This window comes from Lepisma saccharinum, chromosome 5 (assembly GCF_977018435.1).
Source record: "Lepisma saccharinum chromosome 5, izLepSacc3.1, whole genome shotgun sequence".
In the NCBI taxonomy this organism is placed as follows: Eukaryota; Metazoa; Arthropoda; class Insecta; order Zygentoma; family Lepismatidae; genus Lepisma; species Lepisma saccharinum.
The window spans coordinates 15241095-15263400 of NC_139233.1; the positions used below are offsets into that span (position 1 = coordinate 15241095).

General features: G+C 34.8%; 1 protein-coding gene across 1 annotated transcript in view; it reads right to left on the reverse strand.

Annotated features, from left to right (window-relative positions):
• Positions 1 to 20761, reverse strand: part of wcy (WW domain-containing adapter protein with coiled-coil wacky) — a 55518-nt gene extending 34757 nt beyond the window's left edge. The window contains exons 1-7 of the mRNA XM_083122195.1: positions 20531 to 20761; positions 20333 to 20366; positions 13802 to 14015; positions 11663 to 11748; positions 7178 to 7376; positions 6054 to 6203; positions 2579 to 3313 (exon numbers count right to left, since the gene is read on the reverse strand). Coding sequence (XP_082978321.1) covers positions 2579 to 3313; positions 6054 to 6203; positions 7178 to 7376; positions 11663 to 11748; positions 13802 to 14015; positions 20333 to 20366; positions 20531 to 20571 — 1459 coding nt within the window. The 5' untranslated portion in view covers positions 20572 to 20761. The remainder of the gene's footprint in view (positions 1 to 2578; positions 3314 to 6053; positions 6204 to 7177; positions 7377 to 11662; positions 11749 to 13801; positions 14016 to 20332; positions 20367 to 20530) is intronic.
• Between the last annotated feature and the right edge of the window lie 1545 nt (positions 20762 to 22306).

The following is a 22306-nucleotide window of genomic DNA, read 5'->3' on the forward strand; positions in this document are numbered from 1 at the left end:
CTAAAAGTACAAAGCCTAGTGGGAAGTTGAAAAATCCTCAAAGATGCAAACTGAAAATTTGTTGCATTTTGTGACCCTTGATTCTGAACACTCATCTGGTGATTTTGTCAGTTATTTGCCTTAACCCTTACACAGTGGAGCATGTTTGCTGGTGAACCTGTGAACTACGGACATGTTTTCAATGGGAAATTTAAACTTCCACATTGTATTAAATAAAATTTTACATTTTTGGAACTAAGAATGCTAGATTTACACCTTCTTTTTGTTTGGTACACATTCAACTATAAGCCTACAGCATAAAAAGAAATCTGTATTCGGTTAGAAGAAGAAAAAGAAAGAGAGAAACTATTTTCCTGAAAATTGAAATCAATCAGACCCCCACGCAGGCATTTAGGATATGTAAGAGTAAGGTCCCACACCCCCACCACATATTCTCAATCTTGAACATTTTGGAAGTAATGCGAGCAGCACCATGCTCCAGCCACCCTTTACCCTTCAGGGTTGACCCCAGGTATCCACTGATTTGAGGCTGTGTGAGCCCCAGAGCCACTTTATGCAGGGACTAGGCTGGTAAAAATCAGACCTTAGAACACCCACCCCAGGAATCGAACATGGCAGTCACACACCCTACCAACTGGATCACTGCAGCTCTAATTCCATATTGCAAAAAAATAATTTTCAGGAACTGACAAAGCAATAACAATGGATTGTTTTCCTTGCCAACAGCCCACAAAGACTAATAATAGCAGAAAAAAATTGGTGTCTATAAAAATGACTTGCTGCAATACAAGAACCTTTAATTTTGTAAAACTGTCTACATATAGATGCTCCGCAAAAAAGGCACAATTTTAAGTGTCTAGATATAGCTCCACCCCAGGTAATGGGTTAAGGTTTAATAATTTTCTTTTAAAATTGTAATTCAGGCCAATTTAAATATATGCACTGAATATACTTATGTAGTATTTGAAGTGGGGGCTAACACTCGCTCAGATAGGATAATTTACATGAAGCACCCTCTTCCCAGATTATTTCAAAGGCAGAAACAAAAAATCTCCCACCTGGGAACTTTCAATTTGAGTGCAAAAACTAAGGTAATAAGAATTCAACAGCCGAAATACGTAATTGCGTACGTGTATAGATGTATCACTTCTGAAACTTTATCTGAAGAACATACTTCAGTTATTCATGAGAGGTGTAAGGGATGACCTTCCATATAGTACACGCAATTGCCAACCTCACTTCCACATAATACACCCTGGACTGCATTTTGCAGACTAACAAGGCTCTGTGCCTGGACCCACAGCCAGTATAATCTTCATAGGAGGGGAGGGAGGGAGAGAGGGGAGGGGGAGGGAGAGAGGGAGGGAGAGGGAGAGGGAGAGAGAGAGAGAGAGAGAGAGAGAGAGAGAGAGAGTGAGTGAGTGAGTGAGTGAGAGTGAGTGAGTGTGTGTGTGTGTGGGGAGTCTTGTGTTTTGTCCTTGTGTGTGCTGAGTGTCCCTTTACAGCCTCAGCTTTTAACCGAAGACAGAAGATTTTAACATTCTAGTTCTGGTACGGGGCTGGACCCCATATAACGTGACTGGTGCAAAATAGCCAAAGTGCTGACGCACACAAAATTTAAGATTCAAATTCAAAATTATTCATGAAAACTGTAGGTCTATAGTTTACATGAAAAAAATTATGTAACATTGAACCTAAAAATATGTTTTGATTGCTCTGCAAAGCAAGAGTCTCTTCATTTTGGCACTTGGCTCACAGCTTTACTCATTTCTTTTTCTGGTCCCTCTTTTTTTCTCTCCCAGAGACCAACATTACATTTCCATCTTCCTGAAGATTTCGAGCATTCCTTGATCTTTCGTACAGTCTATGGAGAGATTAGCCTCCAAGCTGTGTTGCTAGATTTTACATGATCTGTTTACACTAGCAAGCATGTTACATACAGCATTTGACGCTGTTATGTTACAGGCAATGCTCAGCAGTCTAACACAAGTTAAGATGCAGCAGCTAAAATAGGTCATCTCCTTCCTCCTTTATGGCCTCCAGAGGTTTTATTAATCAGCCATTCATTATTTTCTTTAGGATCCCATATTTTTTTTTGCACTCTTACATTTCTTTGCTATATTACATATTACATCAATTGAATCATTTGAGTTTTACCCCTTCCCTTGTGGTTTACACACTTTTTTGAATTTTATGTTTTTTGTCTTTGGGCCCAGAAAAACATAAAATGGAGTTTCCACTCTGTGCTACAAAGGAACCAGTTGAGCATACACTACAATTCAAGGGACATAATGCTTTCACTAATATTTTAATTACCACTTTAAGAGAATAACTGGTCAAGCTTCCATGTTGATTTAAGTGTAACATACATCATGTAGAACGGTACAATAAACCATTTTCATGTTTGCGAGTACAGACAGTATCACTGAGTGGAATTCAAAATTATCTTTCTTCTCATCATGCATAACTCAAAACTAGATGGTACAACACAAATATGATTTGAACAATGTTTAATTGTTCAAAAACCCCTCCCTCTACCTCTAAAGTTCAGATCTTAATATTTAATTTTGCCACTTACCTTTTCTCGCATCCACTCCATCCTGACTTTCCGAATGTGTTGGCGTCGGAGGTCCTTCACTAATTGTGGTATTGTTTGCAGTATCCACTTTCAGAGGTGTCAACGGCATTTGTGGTCCAGAAGAAACGGTAACTGTCGGAACAGTTCCGCCTCCCCCTCCTCCATCGTACCCAGTGGTGCTGCCTCCTCCGCCTGCATTACCACCACTTCCTCCTGGTTCCAGAGAAACTTGCCGGGATAAAAGCAAAGCAGTCTGTATCGTCTGGAGTGCCTTCTGAGGTGACAGTTCTGACTGTTCAAGGTTCTGAAGCCCTTTTGCACTAGTTATCTGTGATAAAAGCCTAGGCAAGCTTGCAAGAGAAACTGGGGTATTTGAAGAATTTGAGGTAGCCACACTGCAAGGGTTGCTAGCAAGAGAAGTTTGCACTATCGACGCAGGCACAGGCTGCACTTGCGACTGCGGTTGAACCTGGCCCTGCATGACCTGTGGCTGGGGTTGTACCTGTGTTGGGGTCTGTGGAGGTTTTCCTAGCGGGAACGCTTGAGGTCGCTGAAGCGGGGGACCCGTGCTTGGCCCACTGGGATGTGAAATTAACCTGGGCAGTGCTGCAGCCAACAGAACTGGGCCTGCGGTATTATGAAGATCTTGTGATCCAGTGGGAGTGTGAGAATACGAAGTTTCAGATGTCGGAGTGCTGTCTCCAGGAGATATATCCATATCTTGTGTTTGGGACTCTGTAACAAATGCAAGAACGAAAGTGTCAACACAAAATTTGCTATTCAAAACTTAACAATGTAATTTTTAGGGATGGAACAGATTAATCGCTACTCTACCAGTATCTGCCGATAAAGGCATATTAGTGTATCAGTAAAATTACCTATAATTTCACCTATCCAATATATCTAAATATATTTTTATTTAGTGCAATATTGTTATAATTTTTCTGGATATAAACATATATTTATAATCTGCATGTCCTGTAGTTTTTTAAAGTGCATGTCTTAAAATGCAGCTTATTTTGCATATATATTGTGTTGTACATTTATTAATTTACTAAGAGAACTTCAGTGAATCATCAAAGTTCAAGGGCCATTTGGAATTTTATATCGGATCGGTAAATTTTATTTCGGTACCTTATAGGAGTGGCCAAATTTTCACATTGGTCATTATATTAAAAGGACATTCATACAATGAAAGAAAGTACTAAATTTACCACAAATGTGATTGGTTTTGTTCTACTGAATTCAATAACCAGTGTCACAATCAACCTTAGAACATTTCACTTCCGACTGGTGGGTTTCCAGTTTGCCATGTTTTCTCTGGAGCCACAACATGTCAACCAAGTGGTTTTGAAGTAAATATCTAAATATACAGGTTCTTTTCCATTGCAAAAGTTTGACTTATCTGGTACCATAAATTTATTAAGGAGGTCAATGAACCATTTAGAATTTTGTAACTGTACTTTATCGGTATCGTCCCGTCCCTAATTCTAATATTTTGATGTAATTGTTGAATATTTTGACACAAAACTCAGGTAAATTGGTGTCTATTATTGGAGTGAAATACTTGCCCACTAATATTAATTAATTTGTCAGAGGGTTTGGGTTCGAATCCCAGCCTGGGCATGGGTGTTCTTTGTGAGTATCCCTTTTTCAATTTCATATCACACATCCTTATCATCACACTTAGCCAAAAGTGGCAGAAAAGTTACCCTAAATAACAAAAATCAAATCAAATATTAACCAATATTTTGAAGAACTTCTAGCTGTTATAATTTTCAATCATCAGTATAGCTACTACGGGAATCGGCTCAGCCTAACATTTATCTATTCTAGTTTACATCTGATAATGATGCCAAAATGAACGGGCCATTACGTGTGTGATTTTTCAAACACAAATGTACGGGTCTAGACATGAGATTGGATTAAAATATTCAGAACGAACCGAGTTTATAGAATTATGAAGTACTCAGTGGTGTCTGCGGCCAAATGAAATAAACTTGAGAATGATGACAGCCCGAATGCGTGAAAAGCATTCACGACACTGTGTTACGTGTTTGACACTAAAAATGTATCCAAGTTTGACTATTTGTCTGAAACATTTATACCTAATTTTAAGATTAATTTGTTTTGTTATCTACATGGATTACAACCATTTTTTGAGAATTGCTCATGTGCAGCGAATGCTTGCTTATAAACTGAAGGGGCCTGTGTTGCTAGTCACTTTGGTGTGAACCCCCACTGTGGTACGCTGCCTGTCCCTTGTCTGAAATCTGTCTTAGGGTTATCATCCATATAACGGGCATTTTAAAACTCAAGGAAACACTTTGCATTTTTTCAAATAGAATAACTGAAGACCTGATCATGTCATTAGGTTAATACCGTATTGGCAATGTGGTAAAAGCTGAGAGAGGTTTCTTGCTAATTGGACCTACTGCTCAAATTAAAGAAAGCAGAACAGGATGAACATTTCTTTGTTACTTACAAAAGGGAAACCGAATAATGAACTTTTCTCAATAATTAATTTCATCAAAAATGAAAAACGATGTATGTTAGAAATATGAACAACAGTTTGTATGTAAATGGAGACAATGCTGCTTATAATTTCTTTTTTGTTTTTATAAGACCATCTTGTCTAGTGGGTATTGCGATCTCATTTAAAGTAGGGATGGTCAAATTTGGATATCTGAAATACCCAAATGTGTGCATTATTAAGACAGTTTTATGGTATATCCATTTTACTGGTTCTCTGCATATTACTTTATTCTTGTTCGTATTTCTATTGTGTTGTTTCTATGCAAATCCTTCATCCAATCTGTATATTTATCTGCTTTACGGATATCTGCATTCTTTTTTATAAGTTTACCTTTCTTCTCTAAAACAGATCACTGCATTACCAAGTATAAATGCACAAAGTTTTCTGCTGTAAGAAAAAACATATATGAGATAGAGTTTAGAATATAACATTCTCAGGTTGGTGTCCTGATCCTTTATTTTGGTAATTCTTTATTAATTTCAGACACTATTCTTACCAGGATAACTTACTGAAATTGAAACAGTAAGTACAGTAGTGATTTGAATGCACAGATTTTCTAAATACATGGATATCAGGAATAACCATATTAGTCTGTTATCTATTCTAATGTTATCTGGATTATCCGTATTTGGACATCCAGATTATCTGTTGCATCCAAAACGGATATCAGATAATTTGAAATGCGAATATCCGTTATCTGGTTTTTGTGGCCATTCCTACTATACAGTATTACTATACAGTGCAACCTTCATTTTATATTTTTCAGGGGGCCAAGATGGGAAAACTTAAAATGCATGAAAATGTACATTCCTGAAAAAATCCTGTAACATACTGCTTCCTTACTAGGGCCATGAAGTCTGTAAAATCGAGGTTTCACTGTACAATGCAAATTAAAAATCCAGAGTGTTCCTAAAGAGTCACATTTAACACACTACTTACCATCCATATGCTTTCTCCTGTCGTGACATTCACCATCTTCTCTTCCACTTGCTTGATTGTTCCAGTATACATCTCTGCTCTCACTCTGCCGGGAGATAGGTTTTTGATCTCTGGTGTTGGAACTTCGCGAGTTGGAATGTTTATCGTGTGCTACGAAAGAATACAATGTTATACAATTAAAATAGCAACGATGTAAAAAATATTATTTTCTCAACATATTACAAACTAACATCACTAACAGAAATTTAATAATGATTTTATTTATTGAATGTGGATTCTGTTGCACATGGGCAAAAGATAATTTCTAGAATTGTCAAATTACTGATGCAGCAATTAAAAACATTTTCCTTGTATTTAAGTATAGTTATGATGTAATTGCTATGGTAGTAACTTTTATACTTCAGTTCTTCTGCCTGTAACTACAAGGTTTATTGTGAAAACAAGTTCTGTGATTCTACTATACACATGACCATCCTATTCATGAACACAAATTTATGGTAAATAAAAAATTGACAAAAACAATAAACAGAATTGGTATATAACAGCCTTATGTAACTAGATAGCCATTGCATATCTTCACTGAGGACTACGAGTAATATCGTCAGGCTTTGGAACTCGTTCCTGAAAGTAAAATGCGAAATTCTATGTTCATTTAGTGTGTACAGATTACCCACATTGCTTCTGTAGTACACAGTAAGAAATCCTTTTGTGCTTTGCATGACAATATTGGGCCTTTATTTTTGTTTATCTAAACAATATTCCATACCAGAGAAGAGTCTGTGTGCTTCAGTAAGTCTCATTCACTACTGAGTATTCTAGTACTGTTACGGGGAAGAGTGATAATTTCCCCGAGGTCCTTCTATCCAAGACAGCTGGAGGGCACTATTGCCAACTCAGCTCTTTTGGAGCCACATCTGGCTCTTTCGTGCACTCGTTTGGCTGTTATCTGGGGAACCCAATGATTAGGTAAGCATTAACATAAAAATGAACTAAATTAAGCCATTACATGTTGATAACTGTAATACTTACAAACAATGCATACTTAGATTCCATACACACACATAAACCACATAAGATATCATACTAGAATATACAATTTGCTACAGGCAGAAAAGAAAACTTACAGGATCTACTTGAACTACTGTAGTTTCTGTCGGAGTCCCTCTCCTTAATTCTCGCACGTTCTCTATCAATCCACTCCCTTGGCTTTTCCCACTGGGAGACTTCTGTCTTGCAGTTGTAATAGTACTTTTTTCCTGAGGAACTGATGTGTTCTGACCAGTCACCCACTCTTGGCACACGATCCCTCTCATCTCGTTTTTCCTGCATTAAAGAACATTAAAATACTTAGGCACTAAAATTTTAAGACAGAGGAAACTAAAATATTAATGTTTACAACAAATTAAACTCAAAAATAGAACACAAAGAATTGCAGAGGACAGAAAAAGGGAATAAATTAAATACAGTGTGTACTTAAAAAATTAATAAGGATTACAAAAATATACAGAGTACAAAACAAAGTCAATACAGATGAATGAAAAACCTTTCGTATTTAACACAAGGGAAAATGTAGTAACAGCATGAACATGGAATACATGTGAGAAAATGTTTGGCAAAAATGGAAATTTTATGATATATGTAAAAATAACTGAAATATGATAAAGCTGATAAATGTAAAAATTTGGAATTATATACAAAATAACATTGATTTTAGCATTATATGATGATATGTATTTACATAAAATCAGTTTCTTGATTATAACAACAATAATGAACTTCTTTGCATACTGTATATTCTACTCAAAAATTTGAAGTAATATTCAATAATTATATTTTGTCATGTATTATTCATCAACACTACACAAAGGTTTAATAGTTTGAAATATTCTTTATTACCTTAGCAAACATTGTACCAAATATTATACTAATTTTCAAATACATAGAAATGTCACAAGGTGTTTATTACCATTCAAGGAGATAATCTTCGCACACCAACTGACATAAGAGCCACTGTAGACTTCATCATGAAGTAAAACTGAAGGAAATGCAGCTGGCTATACCAAGTGCCACATTTAACTGTGTAAGTGCTGACTTTAGGTGCAAATGTAATCACCAATAGCATAACTGGTGATGCCTTTTTAGATTCTGAACTATGCAAAATGATGACAATTTTTTTAGAACAATATGAATATCCTGGGTATTGTTTCAGATGGTCTAATAAATGAATATGAATATTTTAAACTGAAATTATGGTGGACAAAACTGAAAATAATTCAGGCACCAGCACCTCTATCTTGTAATGACCCCAAGTTGGCCATTACTTCGTTGTGTTATGTATTATTTAACAAATATTAGTATATAATGGCTAGTATATTATCTCATGTTTATTGTAGTTTATTATAGTTTCATTTATTTTACAGTTAATAATTCACATATATGTTCATAAATATTACATTAATGTCTTCAACCAAATTTGAATATGGCTGCCTTTACAATTGTTAACTTTATACATCGATATATCTAGAACTATCAATAGCGGCAAGTTTAAGCAATTTTTATATACACAACACCAATGGTTTGATTTGCTTTTAAACGTTTTAAAGATTGGCGTAAGTTTCATTTCATTTTAATCAGTTTAGTGAAGCCTAAGTTATTAATTTTTGAGTTAAATTTATTCTTATTTATTCATAGTTTCATGTTTTTGGCAGATGCCATTCTTTCCTCTCATTATTCCGTAGGCCATTGTTTATTTGATTAAATTTTTGTGGAGTAGAAGATCATGCATTGCCATTTGCATTGTTGCCATCACATATCAAAATTCACTGTGAAAGATGAATATACCTTTCATTATGTTACCGTTTAAAAATTTACATTATTTTTATCCACTTTCTGGTATTGAAAATTTATAGTAGCTGGTACCACTGAGTCAGTGGAAAAAGGTAATGGTTTTCTTATTAGTAGTTCGTTTGGCAAAGCACTAGAGAGAAAGATGTGCTTTGTAAAAGGTAAAGTGCTCCTCTGTGCTTAGCACCATGCCATGAAGGTGTATAGGGGGTGTGGGCGTAACACCCCAAACTTTCTTGATCCGGTTGTGAGTGGGGTGATGTGATCAGCATCACGCCCCTGACCACCTTTACCCCCAGGGTTTCTCCCAGGTACCCATGTCACGCTGGGTGGGCACCGGGGTCGCTTCCAACGTTAGAAAAGTTCCTGGATTTGACCCGGCCGAGGATCGAACCCAGTATCTTTAGCATGGTAATCAGACGTGTTACCGACTGAGCCACTGCAGCCATGTAGCAGGAAATTAGGCTTAAGCATCTCTCGTTGCAACCGGTCGAAAACTGCTTTATTTCTACTTTGTCTTAAGTTATATACGTGCGGATGTTAGTCTAATAAATTATAATTAGAATATGATATCCTGGTTTCTCATTTAAAACTGAAATACGAGTAAAAATACCAGAATCGCGGGTGAACAACCACGTGGACCTCAACGGACTTCACAGGTGGACAACAGGGGAAGAAACCCAGTATTTCTGCCCACACCTTGAGATGTTACCATCATGTTCTGCTGAGCTAGTAAGGTAAGTTGTAACAGTGAAGTGCAGCACTACGAGGATCGTAGCAATCTCAGGAATCAGCATATATGGGCTAAGAAAGCCATGAATACAACTAAGATAAGCTATGAAATGTGACCTTAAAAAAAATTATTTTATTAATTAGTACAACATTGTGGCCTTCTTAAATAAGGCTCAACAGTTAACAGCATGAAAAACTAAGCAATATATTCTAATATATGGCCATTTCAACCATAACACAGCAGATTTTAAAATTCAACTAACAGTGCAAAACATGTGATACAGAAAACAGAAACTGTAATCTATAAAAGGGGAATGGAAATTTCTGTTAAGCGATGAGAGAGCTTCAAATACTAAAAAACACTATTTTTAGAAATAAAAGTTTCACAGGACATCATGAAAGATGTGCAGATAGATGGATAGGTGCATCAAGGGTGAGGTTATACATAATACTTGTCACGTACTGACTAATGGTAAACAAAGAATTTATTTTTTTATAAAAAATATTTTTTCTTCATAAATGCATAACTATACTACATTTAGTTAATATGTGTATTAACCCTAATATCAACCAAACATAACACTAAAATTGTTAAGAGAAAGAGTTAAATGCCAATACTCTTTTACAGTAGTAGTACAGTACTTGAAAATAGTTCAAAACATTACTCCTTTTCCTGGGAGTATTTAAAATGCATTTTCTACTGTAACTACCAGTATTACTCAGTATATCAAAATGAAGAATAGTTTGTCTACAACAAATGACAATTTCTTGCTGTCCTTCTTTTCCCTTCAAAAATCTATGTTTAGTGCACTACTGCAAAAATGTTGATCTCTCCAGAAACAGTAAATTTCTCGGACTTATCTAGAAAAAGTAAATTCCCTGTCCTTTCCAGGATTTCCAGGCTGTAGACACCCTGTTCTTTAATATAAATGCATAAAGTAGGTGTGCAATATAATGCATGCATAATTTAAGCTGGAGGCAATAAACAAAGTGACCTCAACCTACTATATCTGTAGCTTTCAAATCTGTGGAACATGGCGGCATACATGGCTACATGATAAAAAATGCAGTTTTTCGAAGGCTCGAAACATAGACAAGGACTTATTGAGCAAAACATTACCAAGAAAATGTTGTGTCTTGTTTTTTACGTATTGCGTAAGTTCGTCAGTTATAAACACTTTTTCTACTTTGTTAGGTAACAGTATTGGAAGAAAATTGATACTGTAACAGTATTTGGATTTGAATTTTCACATTTACTTGGGTATCCTGCACCCTTAAATACACCAATGCACTGTGATTTTGAAGCAAGCAATTCAGGAAGATGGTACAGTCAGCAGCAAAGATAATGGTAGACACATTTTCCACCACTATTTTCAATACTTTTTTTATTTTACATCCTGCGTTGTTTTTAGGAATGAAACTATGTTGGTTCGAATCAGGCATAGTTCTTTGCTTATTGACTTCTTTATTTCAATTCATTATCACCACATTGTGCAATTCAGATCGACTGAAAACTGTGGTGGACAATTTGCCTACTGTTTATTTCGCTGTACTTAGGCAAGGTCACTACCACACAAGACCAACACCATAAAATCACCACACATTGCTGTTGATTGATTGATTTGGTTTATTTTACTTTGCCTTTCTGCCACTTTTGGCTAATCATGAAGATGAGGATGATGTTATGAAATTGATAAGGAACATTCACAAAGAACACTCATGCCTTGGCTGGGAACAGAACCTGGAACCCCTGGCGTAGTGCTGACCACTCTGCCATGGAGGCCAGGACTACACATTGCTGTTTTACATGTTCTCATGATGGTGACAGCACAAAAACGAGTTTACACCTGGTTCTAAGCTCATTTCTACAGTCAACAAAGTGCACAAAATACTCAGGCCATGTATATTAACAATCTTACAACAAATTTTATGATTTCAATATAATTCTACATAATAATATAATTTAATATTTAAAAAACTGAATATTTATTACACTCCTGTCTTACCAAAGAAAATCAAAACTTGTTACTTGCCTCTGTACTACTCCTATCGTGATTGGTTCGATGCTCAGAATCACGGCTTTCCCTATTTCGCTTATCTTTTGGTGACCTGGCACAGTCTAGAAAAAGACAACATATTACAGATATAAATACGTGTAAAACTCACTAGAATTGTAGAATCGGGGTTCTACTGTATTGACATTGTTTTCAATTTTAGCTTTTTAGGGGACTATGGTGCAAAAAACTTAAAAAGGACGAAAATATAAAATCTGGAAAAATGTATCACATTTTACTCCATACGGGCCATTAACATTGAATGTATAAAGTGGGAAAATGAAATCCGGGAACATAAAATTTGGTGTTTCACCATATTAAGCATGCATAGTCAGTGTACATATATCAAATGAGAATTTATTCACCATTATAATACTGAAGTAACATATTGTACACTGCTTTCATCATAATATTGAAGTGCCATTTTATACACTGTTTTTATCATAATACTATAGTGTCATATTATACACTGCTTTCAAATTCAAAATATCATCAGTTTTTGACCAGAAATTTGATTTATACACTACAAATAAGTATTTCTAGATAAATTGCATTTCCAGATAAAGTGATCCAATGATGGTTGGATTTCATGTAACTTATGATACTTTTCTTGCAGTTTGGCATTTCGCAGCATTTGCAAAATGCCATGCAGTACTATCGCAAACTCTAAATATTCTGGAAATCATACAAAATTTGAAGTTTCTACTTAATTTGCAGCAATATTGTGTGAAAAAATGTATTTCATGATCTGTAACAGGTACGAGGCGTATTCGGAAACTAAGTACCAAAAGGGTGTAAAAAATAAAGTAAAATAGTTTCGTATCTTTTTTTATTTCCATTGCATTCTACAGACCTTAAACTACTTTTCTACATAGTTTCCACCATTGTTCAAGCATTTGTCGTCATAGTTTCCACCATTGTTCAAGCATTTGTCGTAGCGTGGCACTAGTTTTTGTATCCCATCATCATAGAATGTTCCCGCCTGTAACGAAAGCCATTCATGCACTGCTGCTTCGATGTCATCATCCTCGTCGAAACGCTGACCAGCAAGAAACTTCTTCTTCAGATGAAGAATGAGATGGTAGTCACTTGGTGCAAACTCAGGGCTGTTGGCGGATGAACAATTGTTCCCAGCCAAATGACGTGATAAAATTTTGAGTTTGTTGGGCCGTATGCAGACGAGCATTGTCGTGAAGTAACAAAATGCCTTCGCTAAGTATTCAGTGTCTTTTGTTTTGAATTGCACAACGCAGCAGGCATCTTTGTTGTTGGTTTGTCATCTAGACAAGAATTCAACCATTCTTGCATTGAGAAAACAATCACAGACCGGACATCACAGTCGGCGGGCCGATTGATTTTCGTGAACATTTCAAACCTTCAGAAAACTACGAAGAAAACGCTTGACCTGCTCCCACTCATGCCTGTGGCTAATGGATGAACGACGTCAGCGAGAACTCACACGGTCGCGACTGCATCGCTACAGCGGCAATATTTGCAAACCGTACTTACTTTACGAATACACCTCATATATTACTATTCTGATGTAATTATTGAATATTGTGAAGGAAAACTGGTAAAGTGATGCTTGTAACTGCAGTGGAACACTCACCCTCAAATATTAATAAATATTTTGAACAAGGCTTGTTACAATTTTCATGCATCAGAAAAGAAAGTGGTATATTCTCTATCATATTACTTTTGGAGAGTACATATCTTACAAAACCTATGATGTACTGATAATCAGAATTTTCATAAATGAATTCAAAGTTTAAAATAAAAGTTGAACTTTTTATAGTAAAATTTGCTGCATTTCCAAGTTTTTCTTGTGCAGTTGTCGGGCAAATTCGGAATATTTACATTTGTTAACAATCAAAAATGAAAATACTTCAACGATTTTCTTGTATTTAGAAAATCATTTGCTGCCCAGGTAAAAAGCACTAAGCACATACACAATCCCAAAGTTCCTTAAGAATGAAAAACTTAAGAAGTTTCTAAATTCTTCCGTAAATGGAGATGTATATGGAGGAAAACGGCCTTAATTAAAAAGTTTACAATGGCTTTTTTGAATGTATCCTAGATTTTGAATAACCATTCCCTTAAACATTCAACACTACTTACCAGAATACTTATCCCTAGATTTGTAGTCTCTGTTTTCTCTCTCCTTTTCTCGAATTTTTTGTAAATATGAACTTTTGTTTTGGTAATTTCGGTCCCGAGGGCTTTGCGAATCAGGGCTGTCTGATCTGTAGGAGTTACCGTTGGGAGAGTCCCGTATTCTCTCATGGTTGTACCGGTCAGCATAATTTCCTTTCGAACTGCTGTACTTTGAATTCTGAAAGTTTAAAAATAAAATGGTAAGGACATCACCATTTAGAATTCAGTCAAATTCACTATCTATCATGCACTTAAATTAAAACCATTCTATTTGTGGATTGATGTTTTCCCATTTACAATTTGTCCTATCCCAAAAACCCAAAAGATTAAAGTACGTATCATCAACACGTCACAGCTACAGATTATGATTATTAGTTTATCATTATTTGTGCGGATAGCATCAACTATTTGGTCTCCTGTACAGAGAATGCATATAAAATGTTACTTTATTTACATTATATAATACTGATATTTCACTGGTTGCACATTATCATACCTGTAAGTCAATAATGTTTGTAACTGACTACAATAGATTTGTCTTAGAAAAATGAACACATTTTGACATTTAATTATTTATGAAACTGCAAGATGTGAATTAAAATAACAATTAAATGGTATTTTCTTAATCTAGTTACATACTATTCATAGAAATAGTGTAGCGATAAAAACTGTGGCTCTTTTCTGGTGATATGCAACGGTACACTGTATCAGCACCTGTTCGTAGATAAGAATATAACTAACAGCATGTTATTTTAACAAAAGAAATATGTTTGTAGACCACAATATTTGGAGTAGTTGTTATGATGAACGCAATAACTTGATGGGTACCAGATCCTCTCCCCCCAGAAAAAAATAAATCACTGCTTATGCTGATATTAGTACCAATTAATATTGTCACTTTTCATTATCACCATGTGTACTGTCCATCCCCCAAGTATTTAACGCCTTGCATGAATAAGATTGTTGTGGCTTCAGATCTAATATTTCTTCTTAAATACTGTTCATAGGTTAGGTAACTTCATTCCATCTTATATATATATATATATATATATAATTTCTTCCTACGATTACATAAATTTCATATTCACCCTCATTGCTGTGATTAACTAAAAAAAGGCAAAAACAAAAAAAGTTACTCTAAAGGGCTAACACAAAATACATCCTTAGCATTAAATATAAAACAGCCATTCAGGGCCAGTGCCTACAGACTGTCGGGCTCACTCCTACCAGAAGTAGGCAATTATCCAACCAGTTACAGGGTGATGTGTGGTTAACACGATGAGCCCCCTCCCCCCTTATCATTGTTGTAGGTTTTCTATGATGGGTTATGCTACTCATTCGTAGCTCCCCAATTTCCGCACAATGGTATCAGTCCCACACAAAGGCTGAAATCTCAGGAAAAGTTGTTATGCTTCCCCCCGAAGACTCAAACGCGTATACATCCTGTAGTCGGAAACCAAAGCTTGCACCTGAGACAGTTCGGCCATTGTGATAAAGATATAAATGTTGTACAATTAATTTATTACAAGCATCTCTACTTATTTTCTTATCAACATGATTTGTATTAATCCTATGCATTTTTTAAAAATATGTTTATGTACAAAATCTCTGGAAATACAAGATGTTTAGGAGAAAAATGTATGGTAACGGTTCAGAGTTTTATGTTTTTTTTCAAATTCTCCTAACAGGAAGACTAATTATCGCTTAAAGTAATAAGCACTGTTTGGATTTCGAAAAAAGTTATCTCATGTTGAAAAGAACAACTTAAAAATTACCTTACGCAAGCATGTGTACTTCCCATGGACAATGTATTTTCCGTTGACAAGCAACTCTGTATCGTAGACTAGTGGAAATTAATGTAGAAGTAAATTGGAAGGGACTTAATTTTAATGCTAACAGAACCATAACTGGCCTGCCTAACCTAACTACGAAAGCATAGTAGTAAGTAATTGCTAAAACTCCGCAGTATGTGTTAACAGAAGTAAATCAAAATTGAACCATGTTAAAATTGCATTTCTAGCATGATGAAATTGCAATAAAACAAAAGGAAATTGGGCCAAATTTACAATTTCTGGACAACCTTATCAGAAATTCATCAAGCATAGTTCTACTTAAAAAAATGCCAGAAAGGTTAGGAAGCAGGTAAAATTTTAACCTTATACGAAAATGTGACATTGTCACGAAACATATACCCTCCCCTTGTTGCAGTGATGACAAACATTATCACTAGTTTTATTTTTCAAAATATAACTGCATCCTACCTTTTGCCTCGGGCGAAGTTATTTGACAGTTTTTATACCAGTTACTTTTATAAGCATTTCTGAAGTATATATTGTCAAGTTTATATCTATTTTAGTTTCACCCCTATAGTATTTCATTAGGATGCATGGATGGGTGCATGCAATGGATATTTACAAAGCGGAAGTACTATGGAATTTAAAAGGATCCTAAACATGTCATGCTGACTTTCTCTACATACATGATAACATTGATGCTTTCTTTTGGAGTATCTTGTAATCTCTTGCCATGGCACACATGCCTTTCTTTGTTACCTTACCTCATTGTACATCATCATTTTGACCTCCGAAAATTTTATAAAGCCTGCACACTTTTCTGTTGGAACAGAGAGGGGTGGTATGAAATAGATGTTCTCTTCTTCAATGTTAATATCACTGTGAAACAATCACTCCATGGTGTACTATCCTTCATGGTGGTAGAATCGCATCAAATTCATAATCACTTTGTACAGTTCTCATGCAAATTGTTTGTCCTTACTGGTAAGACACAATTTACACCTCTTCCTGTACATTTCACCATCTTAAATGTATACGAGTGAAATTCTGTCTTTTATATCCCTATTAACACTACAATGACCTAGACAGTTTGCAACTGTTGCAAAAAGTAGCGTGCCATACTACATGCATTACACAGGTCAGCTATGCATGAAGTGTCACACAATTCTACCATAATCATTGAAGAAGCAGTTCTGAAATCTACACTGAAATGTTTATCTACTTCCATCATACTTAGACTTCAAAGGCAAATGTAGCCACCCCGAAGTTTTTTTTTTTGTTACATCATTTAAAAATATAATAAAATATTTTCCTACCACCTCCACCGCAACAATTGTCTATGAGAAAAATTAATTGTCATTTGAAGGGTCAGTGGGAAAAAAAAAACAACAGTTAGTCAATTTTCTGTCGTAAGCGAGGTAGTGGTGTCATTTTCTGCCATGTGGATGCTATACTGGACTTGACAAGATGTTTTCTTCAGTTTCATACATTTTTCACTTCCATTCTTCAAAGCATGTTTCTTGTACACTTTCATTTACATGTCTAGTAACTTTTTTGCAATTAAAATTTAACTTTTTTTTTTCCTCTAACCCTTCATTTATTAATGCAAGAAAATTTTTAAAAAATCCACTAATACATTTCTAATTAATAAGGGCATAAGATCCATATAACATATAAATGAAAAATTTGAATTAAATAATTTTGTACAGTACATAAATTATAATCAATAAAATCCTACCAAATGAATATATGAAGTACAGATTGGATTTGTATAAAAAGTGGAAGGAAATTTTTTAAATCTCTATATTGTAAATCAACTTTAGATATAAATCAAAAGTTTATAATGTTTTGACACCTGTATCAATTTATGAGTATTTGGCCACTAGGTAATCCTTCCTATTAAGGGTAATTTACGTACTAGTTTGTATGCAAATTATGATGCAGGAACATGCTACAGTATTTGAATATTTTGGTTAATTGTACTGTAATAAATTTCATTTATATAATTTTTTGGCCAATCAAATTGTGTTTTGAGCAATTACACTACTTCTCTAGTTTTTGTGGTCCACTATAAAAGGAAAACATGGCATGGCATAGAAAACAAGATAATAAAGAAAGAATAATCGTGATTTTTACCTGGTATTCAAAACCATTGCATTATGATTCTACATGCACGAACCTTGGAATACACTTCCCCAATCAATTTGTTGCTTCATCACAATACTTCAAATAACTATGGTGGTTATTACTTTATGATTTGGCTTTTTACCATTAAATCAAATTTTGTTATGATTTCAGTTTTTGTATCTACACATTCTCCAAGTTAATACTCACACACACAAACTAAGCTTGTGTTTTAAAGTATCTTCATAAAGGAAACATTTAGTTGCTTCAGTATATCTGCATTTCTTTTCCTTCCTTAAATGTATATTGAGTGACCATTGACACACACAAGATTAAGTTGCCAGGTGTCTTGAGTATAATACTGTAATAGGGCTAAATATGATCCACATGTCATGGACAACAGTTCCACACAGAAACATGACACTTCTGGTCTACCTGTCTGCCATGAATATGGGTATTTCATTTGCTTCCACATGGGCAGGTGTGCTACGTTGAAAAATTATTTATATTTTGTAGTTTGCTAAGATGATAAACAGTAAACCGATAATGTCGAGTATTGGTAAGTGTTGTTGTAATGCTAGAAAAGACGTATACTTTAGAACAAGATCATCAACAAAAATAATTATGTATAACTCTTATATGAAAAACTCATACAGAAAAGTAAGGAAACTTTCTCAAAATATATCTGGCAGTAGGAGGACATTTGCAACATCATCTGGGACAAAAAGTATGTGGTTAAAATAATGTGGCACTGCATAAATGTTACTTCACATACAAAAGTTTTGCGGAGAAATTGTAAAAATTCATAAATAAATTCAAAGTTTCTGCACTATAAGAAACCTGACACTGGATTATACTTTGCAACGGAAGAAAGTGAAGCTCTATTATTATGTATCTCATGTACATGTACATTCTTTATCACAGCACATCTCTTATGCAATTTGATGCACTTCATCTCTTTATGTCAATGGAGGTATTTTTTTTGTTGTTGATATAGCCCCTGCTACACTTTTAAAATCTCATTTATCACCACCTATACTCTAAAAATGAAATTTTCATCTTTATTTAGTTGCTAGATAATAAAGTATACTGAGAAAACTTAAGATTTTTTTAAAGTAGTTTCTTTACATAAATTTTATGTGCAACTGGATAATTTGAAGAATCAGTTTTTATAATCAGCCATTTCTTGTGCCAATACCATTATTCTTAAAAAAAAAAAAAAAAATCCGAGCAACAACTGGTGGTGTTAATTCAGATTTCATGTTTGCCCTGAACAACAGAAAGGAAATCAATTCAATGTAGGCAGTTTCTTTTTGGATTGTTGACCAAAGAAAACTTTTCCCTTATTTCTACATATCTAATATTTTTCATTTGATTTGATTTATTTTACTTCGATTTCTGTGCCACTTTTGGCTAATTTGCGAAGATGGGGATGACTGATGAAATTGATGAATAGACATCACAAACGTCCATGCCTAAGCCAGGATTCGAACCTGGGACCCCTGGCTACTATTTTTCCTTTGATATTTTTATTCAAGAGAAAATGGAAAAGACCAACCCCCCTTTGTTGTGTCAAGTGTAGTATTTTCCATCTTTATGACATTCATTAGAAAATACACGTTCAACCCTATTTGTTATGTCAAGTAATGTAAAGAAAAGCATAAACACCACGGTCAGCAAAGAATGAAAAGTTGGTAAGAAAGTGTAAGTGCTGCGTCTCTAGGCTAACCTCAACAATGAGGATGAAAGGTAAAACGATGGGATAGAACAGCAATTGAAGTTACATTGTGAAATTTGGTTCATTTCTGCATATTTTTTTTGTTAATGAAGATTATTTTTAAAATTAATTTTGTGTACTAAAGCAGTGCTACATTATTTTTTAAAAATTAATTTTACGAGTTTTGAAATACCCCGATTAAATAATACTTACGCCAATAAAACGTGGAAAATGTTGTAGATCATCAAATTTAGTAAGGTTTGAATTAATAATCGACTTTGTGGAAATGTTCAAATCTAATTTGCATAAAAAAAAATGGTAAAACTTTCAGCAGTGACAACAAAAGTTGTTTATCTCCTTATCTGGATAAAAACAACATCGTCGTCTACATATTGAACCGATGTAGTTGTAGTATTTATCAAATTCCTCGAGCTTTGGCAAAGCAGTGTTTTCAATGTAAAATGGAAGATGTTTTGTGTGTGCTGTTTTTAAGTTGTTCTCATTCATCGATCAAATTGCACTTGGACAAGTACATGAAGTGTAGAAAGATTCGCGATGTAAGAGATTACAGAACTTTTCCCATTAATTTGCGTCCAAATTCGATTTCTTGAAATTCTAACATGAACCAAAATGTCATTGTCCTGTATTAATCTATTCTGTCCTCAAATAGTGAATTCCCCCATCTTTCATATACTTACCGTTATTAACTTTATTCCTAGATAATAACTCGTGGGCTGCGTGTTGCAAATTGTTTTTAAAATATTAGAAAAATGATATATTTACAAAATTCGATTACTATACGACTTTCAATTGTTTTTTTTCTACCTCATACCATTTGGATTCAGCAACTTCAATATTTACCTGATAGGGATGGGTTTGGTGCTTCTCGAAGTACCTGAAATCACACGAGAAAAACAAGATAAATTAGTAACGGAAGTCAATTGTTAGGGTCTTAGAAACATAAATATAAATGACTACTTTTTCCGATTACTGAATATGGCGGAAAGTGCATACTACATATCCAAACAATTCCACTTTTCCAATGTAAAATATTCGTACCCATCGCTAATCCTCTGTGGTTTCCTTGCATGCATTACCATCAATGCAAGTGTCTATGAAATATTCGGGGCTGCTAGAGTAGCCTTTTTGTTGGTACAAAGTCATAAAAAAAACAACAGTAACTTCTATTCAACAGTAAACTTCCTCTTCAGACGCCATGTCACATACGGGCTAGCTCGTTTGCTCTTAGAAAGTCCATCACTTGCCTGCTGCATCCAAACACCGTTTTATTCGTTCCTTTCTTCACCGTCAGAGGCGCTGCTATAGTCACTTTTTAAAGGCGAGATGCATAGGCCTGTAATGTGATTTATTGTTCCATTTCCATCTGAAACCCAAAAGTGTTTCATAACAATTATAATTATCGTTCTCTGCAGTTCACCTCACTTATTTTTTTTATACACAGTGACAATAGTCGTTTTCATGCCAACTTTTCAACGGAATTTCACCGCTGAAATATTTATTACTTTGTAATATACTCAAACATTTGAGAATTAACTGAATGACCCTAATTTGGAGTGCATTGTTTTAGAATTAAATTAACTACCATAGAAGAAAAAAACAACAAGTATCTATCAGATGACGTCATGTAAAGTCGATTCTCGATTGGGAATCGTGGTCGAAATATATCTTCTCCATTCGATTATTGAATGGAAACGCAACGAGATAGAATATATGCATAGAGTGCATAGAGTTGCAGTAGAAACGTAGGGGTCTTCACTTCATGTGTGCGGCGGCAACCGGCAAGGGAAAAAAATAAAATCATATTTCCACAATGGGTAATTTTGGGAACAGGAAGAAATATTCTAAATTTTTCGCTGCTGTGAAAAATATCGAATTATACATATTATTTCCCCCTTAAAGTGATTGTTTTTGTATTTATGTATGAAAACTACGATTTCAAAGAAGTTTCGTGCACTTATAAAGCAAATAACATCGAGAAATAACCACTTTTATACATAGGCGTATGAATGGAGGGCAAGAGGATTAGTTTTTATTTTAACCAAATATATTCACTTACACATACATGCAGAGAGAGATTTTATTGCCGTTAATTAACAATATTATATTCTTTAAAGGGATGACGCGATCAACGTTCCAAGCAGCTTGTAAAGGGAGGGGGGAGCTATTAACGCCAGGTAGAAACGCTAGGTAGAAACACAGACTGATCTGTGCACAGACTATTAACTGCGGTCAACAAACCTCGCGAACAGGATACATTCAAATCCATTTCCATATTCTATTCATGAATCTTCTAGTAAAATGTATCACGAAAATGTGAGTAGAACGCATATAATATTTACAATTAATAATAACAGTGTACGTATATTGTAGCTCTTCATTCACACACAATGTTTATTTTTTAATTTGGATACGTTGTTTAACGATGGATTCCAAGATATTCCCTGTCAATAACTCTTGTGTGTTAATGGTGCGGTAAGTTTCTGTCTAATGTAGGTAAATTTACCGGAACTTGCTAAGTGCAAGTTTGTATTAAATATGAGGTGCAAAATACACAATCATTTTAGTATTGAAAGGCTCAAGTTCCTTTTGTTTTATTGCGATTTCATCATGTTACGAATGCAATTTTAACATAGTTCGATTTTGATTTACTTCTGTAACACTGTGATGTTTTAGCGATTACTTTTGATTTTGTTCAATATATGCTCTTGTAGTTAGGGCTAGAGTCTAGTGTACGTCCTTCTTGCCCGTTTACGTCTTTCTTGCGCACTCCTTCTTGCCCGTTTACAAAACAGTGCTAGCAGACAGCCGGCATCC